The sequence below is a fragment of the Zalophus californianus genome, chromosome 1 (genome assembly GCF_009762305.2).
Source record: "Zalophus californianus isolate mZalCal1 chromosome 1, mZalCal1.pri.v2, whole genome shotgun sequence".
In the NCBI taxonomy this organism is placed as follows: domain Eukaryota; kingdom Metazoa; phylum Chordata; class Mammalia; order Carnivora; family Otariidae; genus Zalophus; species Zalophus californianus.
Genome location: NC_045595.1, coordinates 12037994 through 12052661, shown reverse-complemented (window position 1 = coordinate 12052661; position 14668 = coordinate 12037994). Strand labels below are relative to the sequence as shown.

Here is a 14668-nt window from a genome sequence, read left to right as displayed (position 1 = left end):
ACCTTCACTCATAGAGAGCAGGGCTGGGGGGCGCAGGCACTGGCCCATCTACTCAGGGATTTTGTGGGCATCTCTTTACAGCAAATGGGACTTCGAGGAGCTACATGATAATGTAACTGCCCCAGCCTGCATGATGATGCACAGCTATAGACCCTAGAGTGACTGTTCTTGTGAATTAAGGAGATTTGCTTGCATTTGTGAGAGGTGGCCGAACTGCTGACCCAAGCCCTTATACTCCACTCTCTGGGATGAATCAGAACCCTTGCTCTACAGCCTCAGGCTCCATCCTTGCCTTTTCTGGGTTCTGAGTTCACAGGGGCAACAATAAAGGACCTTTCTCCAGAGCTTAGTGTCCCTTTCTTGGCATTGGGTTTGCTCACCCTTTATTTCCTTTCCTGATTTCTGCTGAGTGGAGGAAATGCCCCCAAAGCAGTCATGGACCCATCCCTGCAGGAGGATTATAATTCTTAACTCTTATGAAAGCCAGGCTTAGCCACAAATCTTGCTTGGGCCAATGAATTGTGATGGAAATTGACATGTGCCACTAGTAAGCAGGAATCTTAAGAGCCTTATGTGGTTCTGACATCTTTATTTTGCTCTTGCCACAAGACCAGCTGTTCCCAGAGAGGGCAGATCCTTCAGATTTGGTCCTGCAATGAAGAAGATCCCCTCAAGCGAGCTTCTGCTGACCCACCATGACCATAAGCATGACGAAGACATGAAGCTCTGTGGTTGTTGGCCACTAAGATTTTGAGGTCACCAGTGGTTACCTCATCATACTTAACCTAAGCTGACCAATACAGGGGACCAAGTTCCATTATAAAATCCCCATATTTTGGGCTTTCCTCTGACGAAAAAGCCTAAAGCTTGTGGATATAGGGTGTTTGGGGCCTTCACATTCATTCAGCATCACCAGTAACTCAGGCAGCCTCTCTGGTTTCCTCTTCAGCATCTCCTGCTGGTCCAGTGTCCTGTCCGGTTCCCAGTGAGATTGTTCGAAGACATCTCAAAACCCCCTTAATAGTCTGCCACTTCACTTTCTCCATGCCCCTCACACCTCCATGCATTTGCTCTTGCAGTTTTCTATGCCTGGGATGCTCCTTTGCCCTGGCTTCCCTTGGGATATCTATTCCTTCGTTGGGCCCAAATCAACTGGTACCATCTGCACAGTCTACTCAGTTTGACTCCTGCTTTCCTCTTAGGGACCTTTATTAAATTTTATGGTCTATATTGTACAGATGCAGTGGGTCTTTATCCCATTTAAAAAATTCTTCAATCCCTAAATTGTGTCTGACCCCTTCTGTTAGTTCCAAAACCTTTGTGAGTTTCGTCCATATTTGCAAGCCTGGGTTCTTGAGACTGAGACCGATGAGAAGGTGCAGGCATCAGGCATTAGGATTAGGCACGGCCATTCCCTGGATCTGGCCCAGGCTCACTTACATATATGTAAGTGTCTCACTTAGATAGTCACGGTACAACAAAATTAAGGTCTGTCGGAACAATTGTTCTCCAACAAAGGCCATTTTGAATTAGGTAAGATAGCAATTGGTGTGATAGCACACCTGTATCCTGCTGCAGAGAAGAGAAACATAAAATGTGGTTCTCTTCCAGGACCATGGAGAAGGGTTGTCAGAAACTAGGAGTGGCCTCTTGCTCTTTGTTCAGAAAGCTTAGCTGAAATTCAGTTAATGGGAAAATGCAGGTGGACCAGATGTCTCATGATGATTTGGCGAAATGGATGAAACCATGTGCTTTCTCAGGATGCATTTTGCAATTGATGTGTTCAGTAAACACTCATGAGTGCTTACAACATGGCAGACACAGTGATTGAGTGTCAACGTCTAGTGCATTGGGGTCCCTGGGTAAGGGTCGCGAAATCACCGGGACACAGGGGATGCAGAGCAAAGGCAGCACTTGCAACTGCATGCTGTCGTTTATTTTCCACATAGCTATATACTTGTAGCAATCAAGTAAGCATAACAATATGTACTTTCACACATAATGGGATTAAACTAACATCCTTGAAGAAAGATACATTAAAGAATTCTCTCAGCCACCCTTCCTCTGGAGACAGCATGTTGTTGTCCTAAGGAGGGACGCCTCTAATCTAGGCAAGAGCCACTTCTTGCAGATCCAGGCATTCAGAACTTGCAACATGAGATAAGGGGAAGAGAACATTTTCTCCTCCTTGCTCAGGTTTGCCTGGCTTTCCTAACTCTCACTGCAGTCCTTGAATGGCCCTGGCTCGCAAGGGGCCTGCAAGCCTATGCCATCTCAATTGAGAACCAGGATAGACACACCTGTCACCAGGATGCCTTCCTGGGGCTTTGTAGTTTATGGCAGAGGGAGAGCTGATAGAACAGGTGTTCTATCAGAGCAAGATGGAGTCTCTCATGTCAAGGAGTAACTTATGTCAAGCACTGACATAAGCAGCCAAGGGCATTGCTGCTCAGAGAGGATATCGCTAAAACCAGCACAAGCTGATGGCTTCCAGAACTGGTAACTAGCTGAACCCAAGGACATCTGCAAAGGCCCAAGACTGACTAAACTCCTTTAAAAAAGGAGGACTTTGCAGCAAACTGTCAGACTTTCCAAACACTGTCCCTTTCATATCTGACCATCAAAAAAGGCAATTGCCTGCAAAAGGTCTGCCCAGTTGATCTCTGAACACAACAGAGATCCTCCACTGCTTGAACAGAATAAGCAGCACATGCGGAGAGCTGACCCAGACCAGACCAAGGCCTCCTCCCAACTGCGTGCTCACAGACTGACTCTGCATTTGGTTTGTTAACTTCTTACCCCCTGTTGTATCTTGCTTGTTGTATGACTTTGTCTTGTGCTTTGCTTTGTGTGACATGTATGAAGCCAAGTTAAATAGGTAGTAAAATGTCACTGAGTTTGGAATCCTGATCTTGCTTTACAGTTACGTTAAACTTGCTTTATTTTGGGCTGGGTCTGACCCATCTTTCCGTCTGTAGCTGTGAGCACAGATTATGGCACCCAGCAGCGGCTGATGAATGTCTGGGGAAGGAAATGCCTCGGACAATATTTCTTGGTCACCCCTGGGTCCGGCCCAGGGCAGAGACCCAGAAATGCACAGGACCTGCCTGGCAGAACAGCTGACCAAAGCTGCAAGGCTCTGTTTCAAAGGGACTTTGATTATTGCTCTTTAATCTCCAGTGGCCACACACTGCTTGGCGCACAGTAGGTGCACTAAAATACCTGTGAGACAAATGAAAGTGTGGTGCCCATAGTTAAGAAAAAGATTGAAATGGACGTTGTGGGGCAGGGGAGTTCTCCTCCACCAGGCACCTACTGTGTGCCAGGCTCTTTACACATATTGTGTCTCTTCTTATCATTCAGTCTCACTTCATAAAAGACAAAGTAAGGCCCAGAGAGGCCAAGCCACTTCTCCAGGGTCACAGTGCCCCCTCCAGGCAGGGCTGCAAGATGCAGCTGAACTGAGATCTTGGGCTCCACTCCATCTCCTGGCTTACTATTGACCCCCTTCTGTGACCTTAGCTTTATATGCTGACCTTTCTGGGCATCCAGAAGCAGCAACAAAAGCTCTTTCTCCTTAGTCCTGAATTCATTTCTTGGTTGAACATCTGTTTCTGTGATGTCCTTTCCGGACTTGAGTTGTGCCAGGAAATCCCAACAGATTGCCCCCACATTCTGGGTCTTCCACTGTACCAGTGGGCTAGAGCTTAGAGGAGAGTGTTGTCGGGACCCTCAGTCCAGGCGGGCACCTCCTTCCAGCCCACTCACCCTCGGGCCCCAGAGGGCTGGATCCAAGGTGCCTCCAAGTCCCTTCACATTGTGACCCCATCTGACTTCCCAGCCTCCCCCGACCCCATTTTGGGCACTTCTCCATGCCTTTGCTCATGCTGGTTCCTCTGCCTGCCGTTCCCTCCCTGACGCCATGTGCTGGGGACTGTTCATCCTTCAGAGTTCAGCTCAGATGTCACCTACCTCCTTTCCCACCTGCACTGTAGGGTCTCACAGCACTGTGCATATCCTTCCTTCACTGTTTTCTTTAAAGCATTTTATTGAGTATTTATTGTTCCATTTAATTTTTACCTTTCTGGGTGCTGGGAACACAGCATGCTCCCAGTGAGATGCCATCTCTGCCCTCAGGAGGTCTGTCGAAATCTAGTGGGAGACACAGACCCATAGCCAGGTGATGACAGCACCATGTGATGGGTGACTACAGGGCAAGCTAGTAGTCAGAGACCCCAAGTCTGGGGTGCAGGGATGCAGGATAGACTTCCCGGAGGGTGGCATGTGACCTGAGACCGGTTGATTGAAGCAGATCGGAGTGGGGCATGAGGGATGCAGTGGGACCCGGGGATGAGAGAGTCTGGTACCCTCAAGAAATTGAACATGCTCCCATCTCATTTCAGCCTAGAGATGCAAAGTGGGGGTGTTGTGTTGGAAGAGTGAGAGGCAAGCTGAGAGGCGAAACTGGAGAGGCTAACAAGGACCAGAGTTTTGGCCGCAGGGAAGCATCTGGGACTAGGGAGCCATGGCTGGTTCCAAGCAAGGTGGGGGGGTGGGATGGAATGTGCTTTGTTTAGCAAGATCCCTCTGATGTTATGTAGGAAGCAGGTGTAGAGGTCAGAGCCAAAGCGGAGAACTGAATCAGGAGGGATGTATAGTGGGTTAAAATAGTGTTGCTCAGAAATGCATGTCCACTTGGAACCTCAGAATGTGACCTTGCTTGAAATAGGGTCTTTACTGGGGTGCCTGGGTGGTTCAGTCGTTAAGCGTCTGCCTTCGGCTCAGGTCATGATCCCGGGGTCCTGGGATCGAGCCCCGCAGCATCGGGCTCCCTGCTCAGCGGGAGCCTGCTTCTCCCTCTCCCACTCCCCCTGCTTGTGTTTCTGCTCTCGCTGTGTCTCTCTCTGTCAAATAAATAACTAAATAAATCTTAAAAAAAAAAGAAATAGGGTCTTTACAGGTGTAATTAGATAAGGATCTCAAGATGAAATCATCCTGGGTGTTGAGCCCCTAACTGCTGGTGTCTAATGACTGGGGCCCTTATAAGGAGAGGAGAAGACATACAGACACAAGGAGAAGTTCATGTGAAGACTCAGGTAGAGATGGGAATGATGCCGTCATGGGTGCTGGCAGCCGCCAGAAGCCGGGAGAGAGGCATAGGGCTGATCCTCCCCCAGAGCCTCCAGAAGGAACTACCCTGCTGACACCTGGCCTCCAGACCTGGGAGAGAGCATATTTCTGGTTTTTTGAGCCACCCAGTTTGTGGCAATTTGTCTCCTCAGCCCCAGGAAACTAATTCAAGGGCGGGTGCTGTCTTCTAGGTCATATGTGCTCACACCAGGCGGGGGGCCTGGACCTGAGAACACGAGGAGTGGGGAGAGTAGACACTGAGCTGCACTGTGGCCCGAGAGCAAGGCAAGCCTGGCTGCTGGGGGCTGTGACGCCTTGGCACTGCCCCCTCCCTCCGTCCTCAGTCCTCAGCTTGGGGCAGCCTGGGCCCAGAGCAGGGCCATGCTTTAGAGATCCCACCTCAGGGGCCCCTCCCCCGCACCTCTGCTTCTGCGGAGGCCAGACAGCAGCCCCTCTTCTGGACCACTCCCAGGGGCTGGGACCCAGGGTTTCCCCACCCAGCTCTGGGAAACCTGTGCTGTCCTCTCTGGGATGGCCCAGGGGTGCCTGTTTGTGGCGTGTGGATGGACCTGAGCTTTGAGAATGCAGTGTCCATAGTCCAGCATGCATGAGAACAAAGGAGTATGCTCAGAGAGTAGGGGAGGGGCTCCAGCCTCCTTTTGTATTCCTTCCGCTGTCCAGTTAGAGGCAGTCTTGTCACCGCCTTCTCCTGCCTTAACCATCCTCTGCACAGCCGGGCTGGGAGGCCTCAGGAAAGGTCTGGAGGCTGCATGTACTGCTCTGGGCTAATCTCAGGGAAGCCTCTGGAAGTCTCCCTGAGGGCCCGCCCCAACCTCCGCCAACCCGCCCCCCACCCCACCTGCCTTGGGCCCTGAGGGTGGCCCCGCCCACAACCTGCCTCTGCTGCCCACCTCCCCTGGGAAGCCTGTGGAATGCCACTGGAGTACAGCTAGATAAAGTGCAGGCGCAGCCTCCCGCCCTGCCCACCCCGCTTCTGAGCTCCCGGTGTCGAGCGTGAGTGAGGGGACCCAGGGCTTCCTCTGCGACGCCCCCAGACAGTTCCCCGCCGCCGCCACCAACGGAGGCGAGTGTGCGCCCTTGGGTGCTTTTCGGGAGGAGGTGATGCAAGCGCGGGTTGCGGGGAAAGACTGTGGGTAATAAGAATGTGGGGGTGGCTCTTGGGACCCAGAACCCCGCTGAACGAAGTTTGAAGGAAACAGTTCGTGGGCGGATGCCTCAAATTCAGGAATCCTGCATCCAGGTCCTGTGTGCTTCCTGGTTATCGCTGCAGATCTTAGCGTGAAGGGTGTCTGTCAGGGACACCGGCGGTAGTCACCATCTTCCCGCTTCTGCTGTGTCGTGCTCTGAGAGTGTACGTCTGTGTGCACCTGCAGGGGTGCCTGTGGCCGCGACTCTGGAGTTGTGTGCTGGGTCCATCCCCGCGGTGGGGTCTCCGCCTCCGTGTGAGTGAGCGGGTCTGATCCTGAGCTGCAGGTGCATGTGGGCCTGCTGTGTGCCTATCGGTGTAGAGCTTAAGGCAGCTGTGCGTGTGTGTCTGTGTGTGTGTTGGGGGGGGTGGGAAGTGGAATGCAGGTATGTGGAGGTGTGGGGGCACACCCACATGTAGGTGTTTGTGAGACACAGGGGGCACCCAGATGCCAGTCTGTAAGAACGGGAGGCCGCCCACCCCTGAGGAGAGCTGTTCTGAGGTGCCTCCTCTTCTGCTCTCACACACACCTGGGCGGAGGCTCAGTGGCTGCCCTGGAAGGCACAGGAAAGCTTAAGGGCAGGTGGTGGGTTCTTCCTCCCTGATCTCCCCTCTGGCCCTAGGCACTCACTCTCTCCCTTTCTGGGGACAGGCTGGGCTGTGAACCAAGGGGGAGACAGCACAGAGGTAGAGGAGGACCGAGGAGGGTACGTTCTGCTTTCTAAAAAAATGGGGCAATTTCACATGATATAAAATTAAGCATTTTGAAGTTACACATCATTGGTGTTTAGCACATTCACAATGTTGTGCAACCATCACCCCTTTCTAGTTGCCAAATATTTTCATCACCGCAAAAGGAAACACTGCCTTCATTAGTAGTCACTTCCCCCTTGCCCCCTGCCCAGGCTCCAGCTTCCCCCCAACCCCTAATATGCTTGTTGTGTCTACGAATTTGCATATTTTAGGTATTTCATATTACCGGAATCAGACAAACTTTTGTTCAGACAACCTTTCATGCCTGGCTCTTTTTTCACATAGCATAATGTTTTCAAGGTTCATTTATGACACTGCATGTGTTCGTACTTTGATGTGTAAAAAACACATGACATAAAATTTATTATCTTAACCATTTTTAAGTATGTAGTTCCGGTGGTGGTAAGGATATTCACATTGTTGCGTAATAGATCTGCAGAACTCTTTTCATCTTGCAAAACAGAGACTCTATACCCATTAAACAAAACTTGCAGTTTCCCACTCCCTGTAGTCCTTGGCAACCTCCATTCTACTTTGTTTCTATGAATTTGACTGCTCTAGATACCTCACATAAGTGGGATCATACAGGATTTCTCCTTTTTGGGCGACTAGCTGATTCCACGTAGCATAATGTTCTCAAGGTTCATTCGCGTTGTGGCATGTGACAGGATTTCCTTCCTCTCAAGGCTGAATGCTCTTCCCTTGTATGGATATATCACATCTTGTTTATCCATCCATCCACCAATGGACACTGGGTTTTTTTTCTATCTCAAGGCTATTGTGAATAGTGCTTCTATGACCAGGAGTGTGCAAATATCTCTTCCAGACCCTGCTTTTGCCACTTTTGCATATATATCCAGAAGTGGGATGGCTGAGGCATAGGTAGTTCTACTTCTAACTTTTTGAGGACCATTCATACTGTTTTCCGCAGCCGTTGTACGACTGTGCAATCCCACCAACAATGCGCAGAGTTCTAATTTCTCTACCTCCTTGCCATTTAAATGGCACAACTCGGTGCCATTTAACCATCCACAATATTGTGCCACCAACACCTGTATTTAGTTCCAAGAGATTTCACCACCCCAGAAGGAAATCTGGAACCCATTTAACAGTCACTCCCCATTGCCCCCTACTCCCATTTCCTGGCAACTGCTAATAGGCTTTCTGTCTTGATGAGTTTACCTATTCTGGATATTTCAAATAAATGAAATCATACAATATGTGGTCTTTGTGGCTGGCTTCTTCCACTCAGCATATTGCCTTCGAGGTTCATCCATGTTGTAGCATGTTCAGTACTTCATGCTTTTGTATGCCTAAAAGATATTCCATCATATGGATACCACTTTCTGTTTATCCATTCATCTGTTGGTCCATCCTGCATTTTTAAAGAGATGTTGCATTTTTGCATCAAGGCTGTCGATGGCAGAGAGAGGAAGAAAGGTAGACAGAAAGACAGAGCGGTAACACTGGATGGAGCAGTTGCTTGGAAGGAGAGCTGTCCTCACGGGGAGCTGGGGCGGATGTGAGTCAGTTGCCACTCGGGGAAGGATATGAGAGAACCCACAGCTGCGAGCCTTGGTTGCTCCACAAAGCAGGAGGTTGGGGACAGGAGAGTGGGTAGGGCTTGAGGAGAGGGAAGGGGATTCAGAGAAGAGCATCGGTGAGTGACCAGAGATAGAGTGCCTAGCAGGGGCCAGAGAATGTGACTCTGGTAATGCTGGTCAGTGCCACACCCTTGTGGGGGACTCACACAAGTTAGACCACACAACAACAATAGTAGCTAAGAGTTGAAAGTGCATCACCTCACCTAAGTGCCACTACAGCCCTGTGGAACGAAGATGATTATTCCATGTTCCCAGTGAGCCTGTAAGGGATAATGCTGAGAATTAACCAGAGCCTACATCCTCTCCATGCCACACAGGAGCGGTGACCTCCAGCTGAAGATAGCAATCAGGGTGTCGCTTGCACCTAAAATTCAGGAAGGATTTGGAATCACAGAGATGGAGAGAAGCATGGAGTGGCCAGCATGCTCAAAGACAGGAAAGCCGGGTGGTTGTGCATGGAGCCAATGACAGTAATAACAGTAGTTGTAATTATTATTATCAGTATTATTTTTTACAGCGTTCTTACTATGCGCCAGGGCCTGCATTACACAACTGAGGCTCACGATCTTCTGTGAACCCCAAGCAGCTCCCAGGAGTGCTGACAGTCATCATGAGCAGCAGGTCATGGAGGGACTGGCCATGGTGTGGAGGGTGAGGGCCCCTCACCCCCGGGGAAGTCCTCCTGAGCCAGGCTCAGCATGGACCCAGAACTTGTGCCCACCAGGCCGCCTTCCCTCTCTCCCCACCCAGTGATGGCCACCACGCTGGACCTAAACCACAGCTCCGTGTCTGAATTCATCCTCGTGGGCTTCTCCACCTTCCCACCACATCTCCTGCCCGTCTTCTTCCTGCTGTTCCTGCTCATGTACCTGTTCACCCTGCTGGGGAACCTGCTCATCATGGCCACTGTCTGGAGTGAACGCGGCCTGCACACACCCATGTACCTCTTCCTGTGTGCCCTGTCTATCTCCGAGATCCTTTACACCTTGTCCATCACCCCGCGCCTGCTGGCCGACCTGCTCTCCACACACCGCACCATCGCCTTTGCAGCCTGTGTTAGCCAGATGTTCTTCTCCTTCACGTTCGGCTTCACCCACTCCTTCCTGCTCACCGTCATGGGCTACGACCGCTATGTGGCCATCTGCCACCCCTTGCGCTACAACGTACTCATGAGCCCCCGTGGCTGCACCTGCTTGGTGGCCTGGTCCTGGGCTGGTGGCTCTGTCATAGGGCTGGTGGTGGCCACAGCCATTTTCCACCTCACCTTCTGTGGACCAAACGAAATCCAGCATTTTTTATGTCATGTGCCTCCTCTCTTGAAGCTGGCCTGTGGAACTGATGTACCAGTAGTAGCCCTGGGTGTGGGCCTGGTGTGCATCACCAACTTGTTGGGTTGCTTTCTGCTCATCCTCCTCTCCTACACCTTAATTGTGGCTGCCATCTTGAAGATCCCGTCTGCTGAGGGCCGGCACAAAGCCTTCTCTACCTGTGCGTCCCACCTTATTGTGGTCATTGTGCACTATGGCTTTGCCTCTATCATCTACCTCAAGCCCAAGGGTCTGCACTCCCACAAAAGCAACACCCTGATGGCCATCACGTACACGGTCCTCACACCCTTCCTCAGTCCCATCATCTTCAGTCTCAGGAACAAGGAGCTGAAGACTGCCATGAAGAAGACCTTCCTCAGCAAACTCTATCCCTCCAGCATCTAAGTGGCCAGTGTGAAGGTGGTTTTAGAAGAAGGTAGAAGGATGACCATACCCTCAGCTGTAGGATTACAATGTCTACCTAGTAAGATTGGTAAAAAGACGTGTGACAACCTCTATGACATAGCAGGTGCTCAATAAATGTGAACTTTTCTTCTTCTTCCTCCCTTGGTTTGTGTCTTGGCTATTAGTTTTATTTGTAATTAAACAGCTTTCTTGAGATATAATCCACATGCCATATAATTCACCCATTTAAAGTACACAGTTCAATTGGTCTATAGTATATTCAGAGTTATGTGATCATCACCACCATCAATTTGAAACATTTTTGTCACCCAAAAAGGAACCCCCTACCCATTCAGTCCCCATTTCTTCTCCAACTCCCATAACCCCCAGCTATAGGAAACCACTTTTTTCAGAAAATGTTTAAATTTTTAAAAATTGAAATATAGTTGCCACACGATGTTATAGAAGTTTGAACTCTACAACATAGTGATTTGACGCCACACAATGCTATTATAATACCATTGACTACATTTCCTATGCTGTACCTTTCGTCCCGTGACTTACTCATTCCACTCTCCTGTTCTGAACGTTTCATATAAATGGAATTACACTAGGTGGTCATTTTGACTGAGTCCTCTCACTTAGCACAATGTGTTCAAGGTTCCTTTATATTGTGGATGTATGAGACCTTCATTCCTTTTTATTGCCAAATACTATTCCATTGTGTGGACATACTGTATTTCTTTTTTTTTAATTTTTTTTTTTATGTTATAGTAATCACCGTACATTTCATCATTAGTTTTTGATGTAGTGTTCCATGATTCATTGTTTTGTGGAACGTACTGTATTTCTTTTCTTTTCTTTTTTTTAATTTAAATTTTAGTTAGTTAACATACAGTGCAATATTGATTTCTGGAGTAGAATTCAGTGGCTCATCACTTACATACAACACTCAGAGCTCATCACAAGGGCCCTCCTTAATATTCATCACCCACCTAGCCCATCCCTCATCTACTTCCCTTCATCAACCCTCAGTTTGTTCTCCATCATTAAGAGTCTCTTATGGCTTGTTTCCCTCTCTCCCTTTTCCCCAATCCCACACCTTCATGTGTTTTGTTTCTTAAATTCCATATATGAGTGAAATCTTAAGGTATTTGTCTTTCTCTGACTGACTTATTTCACTTAGTATAATACCCTCTAGCTCCATCCATGTCGTTGCAAGTGGTAAGATTTCATATTTTTATGGCTGAGTAATATTCTGTTGTGTATTTATATATACCACATCTTCCTTATCCATTCATCACTCAGTGGACATTGGGCCTCTCTCCATAGTTTGGCCATTGTTGATAATGGTATATACTGTATTTCATCTGTCTGTTTATCACTTGCTAAACTTCTTAGTATTTCTACTTTTTGCCATTTTGAATACTGTCACTAGGAATGTTTGTGTACCCTTTTTTCTTGAATATATGGTTTCACACTGCTGCATGTATACTATGGAGTGGATTTTTTTGGAACCAATGATAACTCTATGTTTAATTTTTTAAAGAAAGTTCCAGACTGCTTTCCAAAGTGGCTGCACCCCTCTATATTCCCACCAGCCTCGACGTAGGGTTCAAATTTCTCCCATCTTTGCCAACATTTGTTATTACCTGTCCTGTTAGTTATAGCTATCTGAGTGGTAAGAAGTGGTATCTCGTGGTGGTTTTGATTTTCATTTCTCTGATAAGTAATGATGTTGTGCATCTCATCACATGCTTTTGGCCATTTCTATGTGTTATTGGAGAAATGCTGTTGAGATATTTCACCTATTTTTTAAATTGGTTTGTTTGTCTTTTTGTTGAGTTGTAATAATTCTTCATGTTTCTAATTAACAAGGCCCTTATCAGTTAGGTGAGTTTCAAGTATTGTCTCACATCCTATAAGTTGTCTTTTCACTCTCTTTTTGGTATTCTTTGCAGTATGGAAGATTTTAATTCTGATGACATCCAATTTATGTATTGGTTTCCTTCATTGCTTATGGTTTTGGTGTCATGTCTAAGAAATGACTGCTTAATCCAAGGTCATGGAGATGCTCAGCTATGCTGTCCTCTAAGAACAGTATAGTTTTAGCTTTTACACTTAGGCCTTTGATCCATTTTGAATTAATTTTTGTACATAGCATGAAGTAGGGACTGAATCTTAGATTTGACTGGTTCAATGTAGTTGCAATCTCCTTGAAAATGACCCTGTATGAACTGCCATCAAATCCCCAGACATGTGATTATATAGTGGGGAAAGGGGAGTCACTACACACAGGTGTGGGCATATACATTATTCAGATGCAATTAGAAAACAGTAATATTATTTCCAGCTCTTGGGTTGCTGGTACAGCAACGGTAAAAACTAATGATAGTCATCATGTGACTATATACAATATGTTGGGCATTATACTATATTCAGCACTCTTAATATAGCATCTCTTTATTCCTAAAAACCTGTAAAAAAGGGGAATAGGGAAATTTGTGCCAGCAAAAAATACGGCTTGTTATTTATAATTTCCCAATGCCTTTGAAATCATAGGTATAGACTTATTTCTGAGTGCAGCATTTGGTATGAGGATGGAGGGGAGCGGAGGGGAGAGAGAGAGAAATTTCTGTAAGTTAGCAGTGGAACAGAGAGAGGCATCTAGGCAAGGAAAGGAAAGAAGTGGTGACTGCATCTGATAGGGCTGCAAGCTCTGCTGGGTGGGGAAGGGAACAGTGGGAGAAAGGTGAAGATCTTATTACTGGTAGTGATGGTGTCTTTTTTTTAATTTAATTTTATTATGTTATGTTAGTCACCATACAATACATCGTTAGTTTTTGATGTAGTGATCCACAATTCATTGTTTTCGTATAACACCCAGTTCTCCGTGCAATACATGCCCTCCTTAATACCCATCACCAGGCTAACCCATCCCCCCACCCCCTTCCCCTCCAAAACCCTCAGTCTATTTCTCAGAGTCCATAGTCTCTCATGGTTCATCTCTCCCTCCGATTTCCCCCCTTCATTTTTCCCTTCCTTCTCCTAAAGTCCTCCATGCTATTCCTTATGTTCCACAAATAAGTGAAACCATATGATAGTTGACTTTCTGTGCTTGACTTATTTCACTTAGCATAATCTCCTCCAGTCCCATCTATGTCAATGCAAAAGTTGGGTATTCATCCTTTCTGTTGGCTGAGTAATATGCCATTGTATAGATGGACCACATCTTCTTTATCCATTCATCTGTTGAAGGGCATCTCGGCTCCTTCCACAGTTTGGCTATTGCGGACATTGCTGCTATGAACATTGGGGTGCATATGGCCCATCTTTTCCCTACATCTGCGTCTTTGGGGTAAATACCCAGGAGTGCCATGGCTGGGTCATAGGTAGCTCTATTTTTAATTTTTTGAGGAACCTCCACACTGTTTTCCAAAGTGGCTGTACCAACTTGCATTCCCACCAACAGTGTAAGAGGGTTCCCCTTTCTCCACAACCTCTCCAACATTTGTTGTTTCTTGCCTTGTCAATTTTTGCCCTTCTAACTGGTGTAAGGTGGTATCTCAATGTGGTTTTGATTTGAATTTCCCTGATGGCTAATGATGATGAACATTTTCTCATGTGTCTGTTAGCCATTTGTATGTCTTCTTTGGAGAAGTGTCTGTTCATGTCTTCTGCCCATTTTTTGACTTGATTATTTGTTTTTTGGGTGTTGAGTTTGAGAAGTTCTTTATAGATCTTGGATACCAGCCCTTTGTCTGTGGTGTCATTTGCAAATATCTTGTCCCATTTTGTGGGTTGCCTCTTTGTTTTGTTGACTGTTTCCTTTGCTGTGCAGAAGCTTTTTATCTTGATGAAGTCCCAAAAGTTCATTTTTGCTTTTGTTTCACTAGCCTTTGGAGATGTATCTTGAAAGAAGTTGCTGTGGCCAATGTCAAAGAGGTTACTGCCTGTGTTCTCCTCTAGGATTTTGATGGATTCTTGTCTCACATTGAGGTCTTTCATCCAGTTTGAGTTCATCTTTGTGTATGGTGTTAGATAACGGTCCAGTTTCATTCTTCTGCATGTGGCTGTCCAATTTTCTCAGCACCATTTATTGAAGAGACTGTCTTCTTTCCATTGCATACTTTTTCGTGCTTTGTCGAAGATTATTTGACCATAGAGTTGAAGGTCCTTATCTGGGCTCTCTAGTCTGTTCCATTGGTCTATGTGTCTGTTTTTTTGTGCCAGTACCATGCTGTCTTGGCGATCACTGCTTT

The 14668-nt window shown here is 47.2% G+C and overlaps 1 protein-coding gene across 2 annotated transcripts; it reads left to right on the top strand.

Annotated features, from left to right (window-relative positions):
* Positions 1-2663: 2663 nt before the first annotated feature.
* On the top strand, positions 2664-10406 carry LOC113918034 (olfactory receptor 10H2-like). 2 transcript variants are annotated; one of them, XM_035722618.1, is made up of 2 exons: positions 2664-2782; positions 9445-10406. In XM_035722618.1, exon 2 carries the CDS (start codon positions 9447-9449, stop codon positions 10404-10406), a length of 960 nt encoding a protein of 319 aa, XP_035578511.1. In that variant the 5' UTR covers positions 2664-2782; positions 9445-9446. The 2 variants fall into 2 exon arrangements, with proteins under 2 accessions (XP_035578511.1, XP_035578506.1); XM_035722613.1 differs by lacking the exon at positions 2664-2782 and adding an exon at positions 9276-9345.
* The last annotated feature ends 4262 nt before the right edge of the window (positions 10407-14668 follow it).

Bases quoted from the DNA above. Each gene is read 5' to 3' on its own strand.
- LOC113918034 (XM_035722618.1), top strand. From the start codon at position 9,447: ATGGCCACCACGCTGGACCTAAACCACAGCTCCGTGTCTGAATTCATC.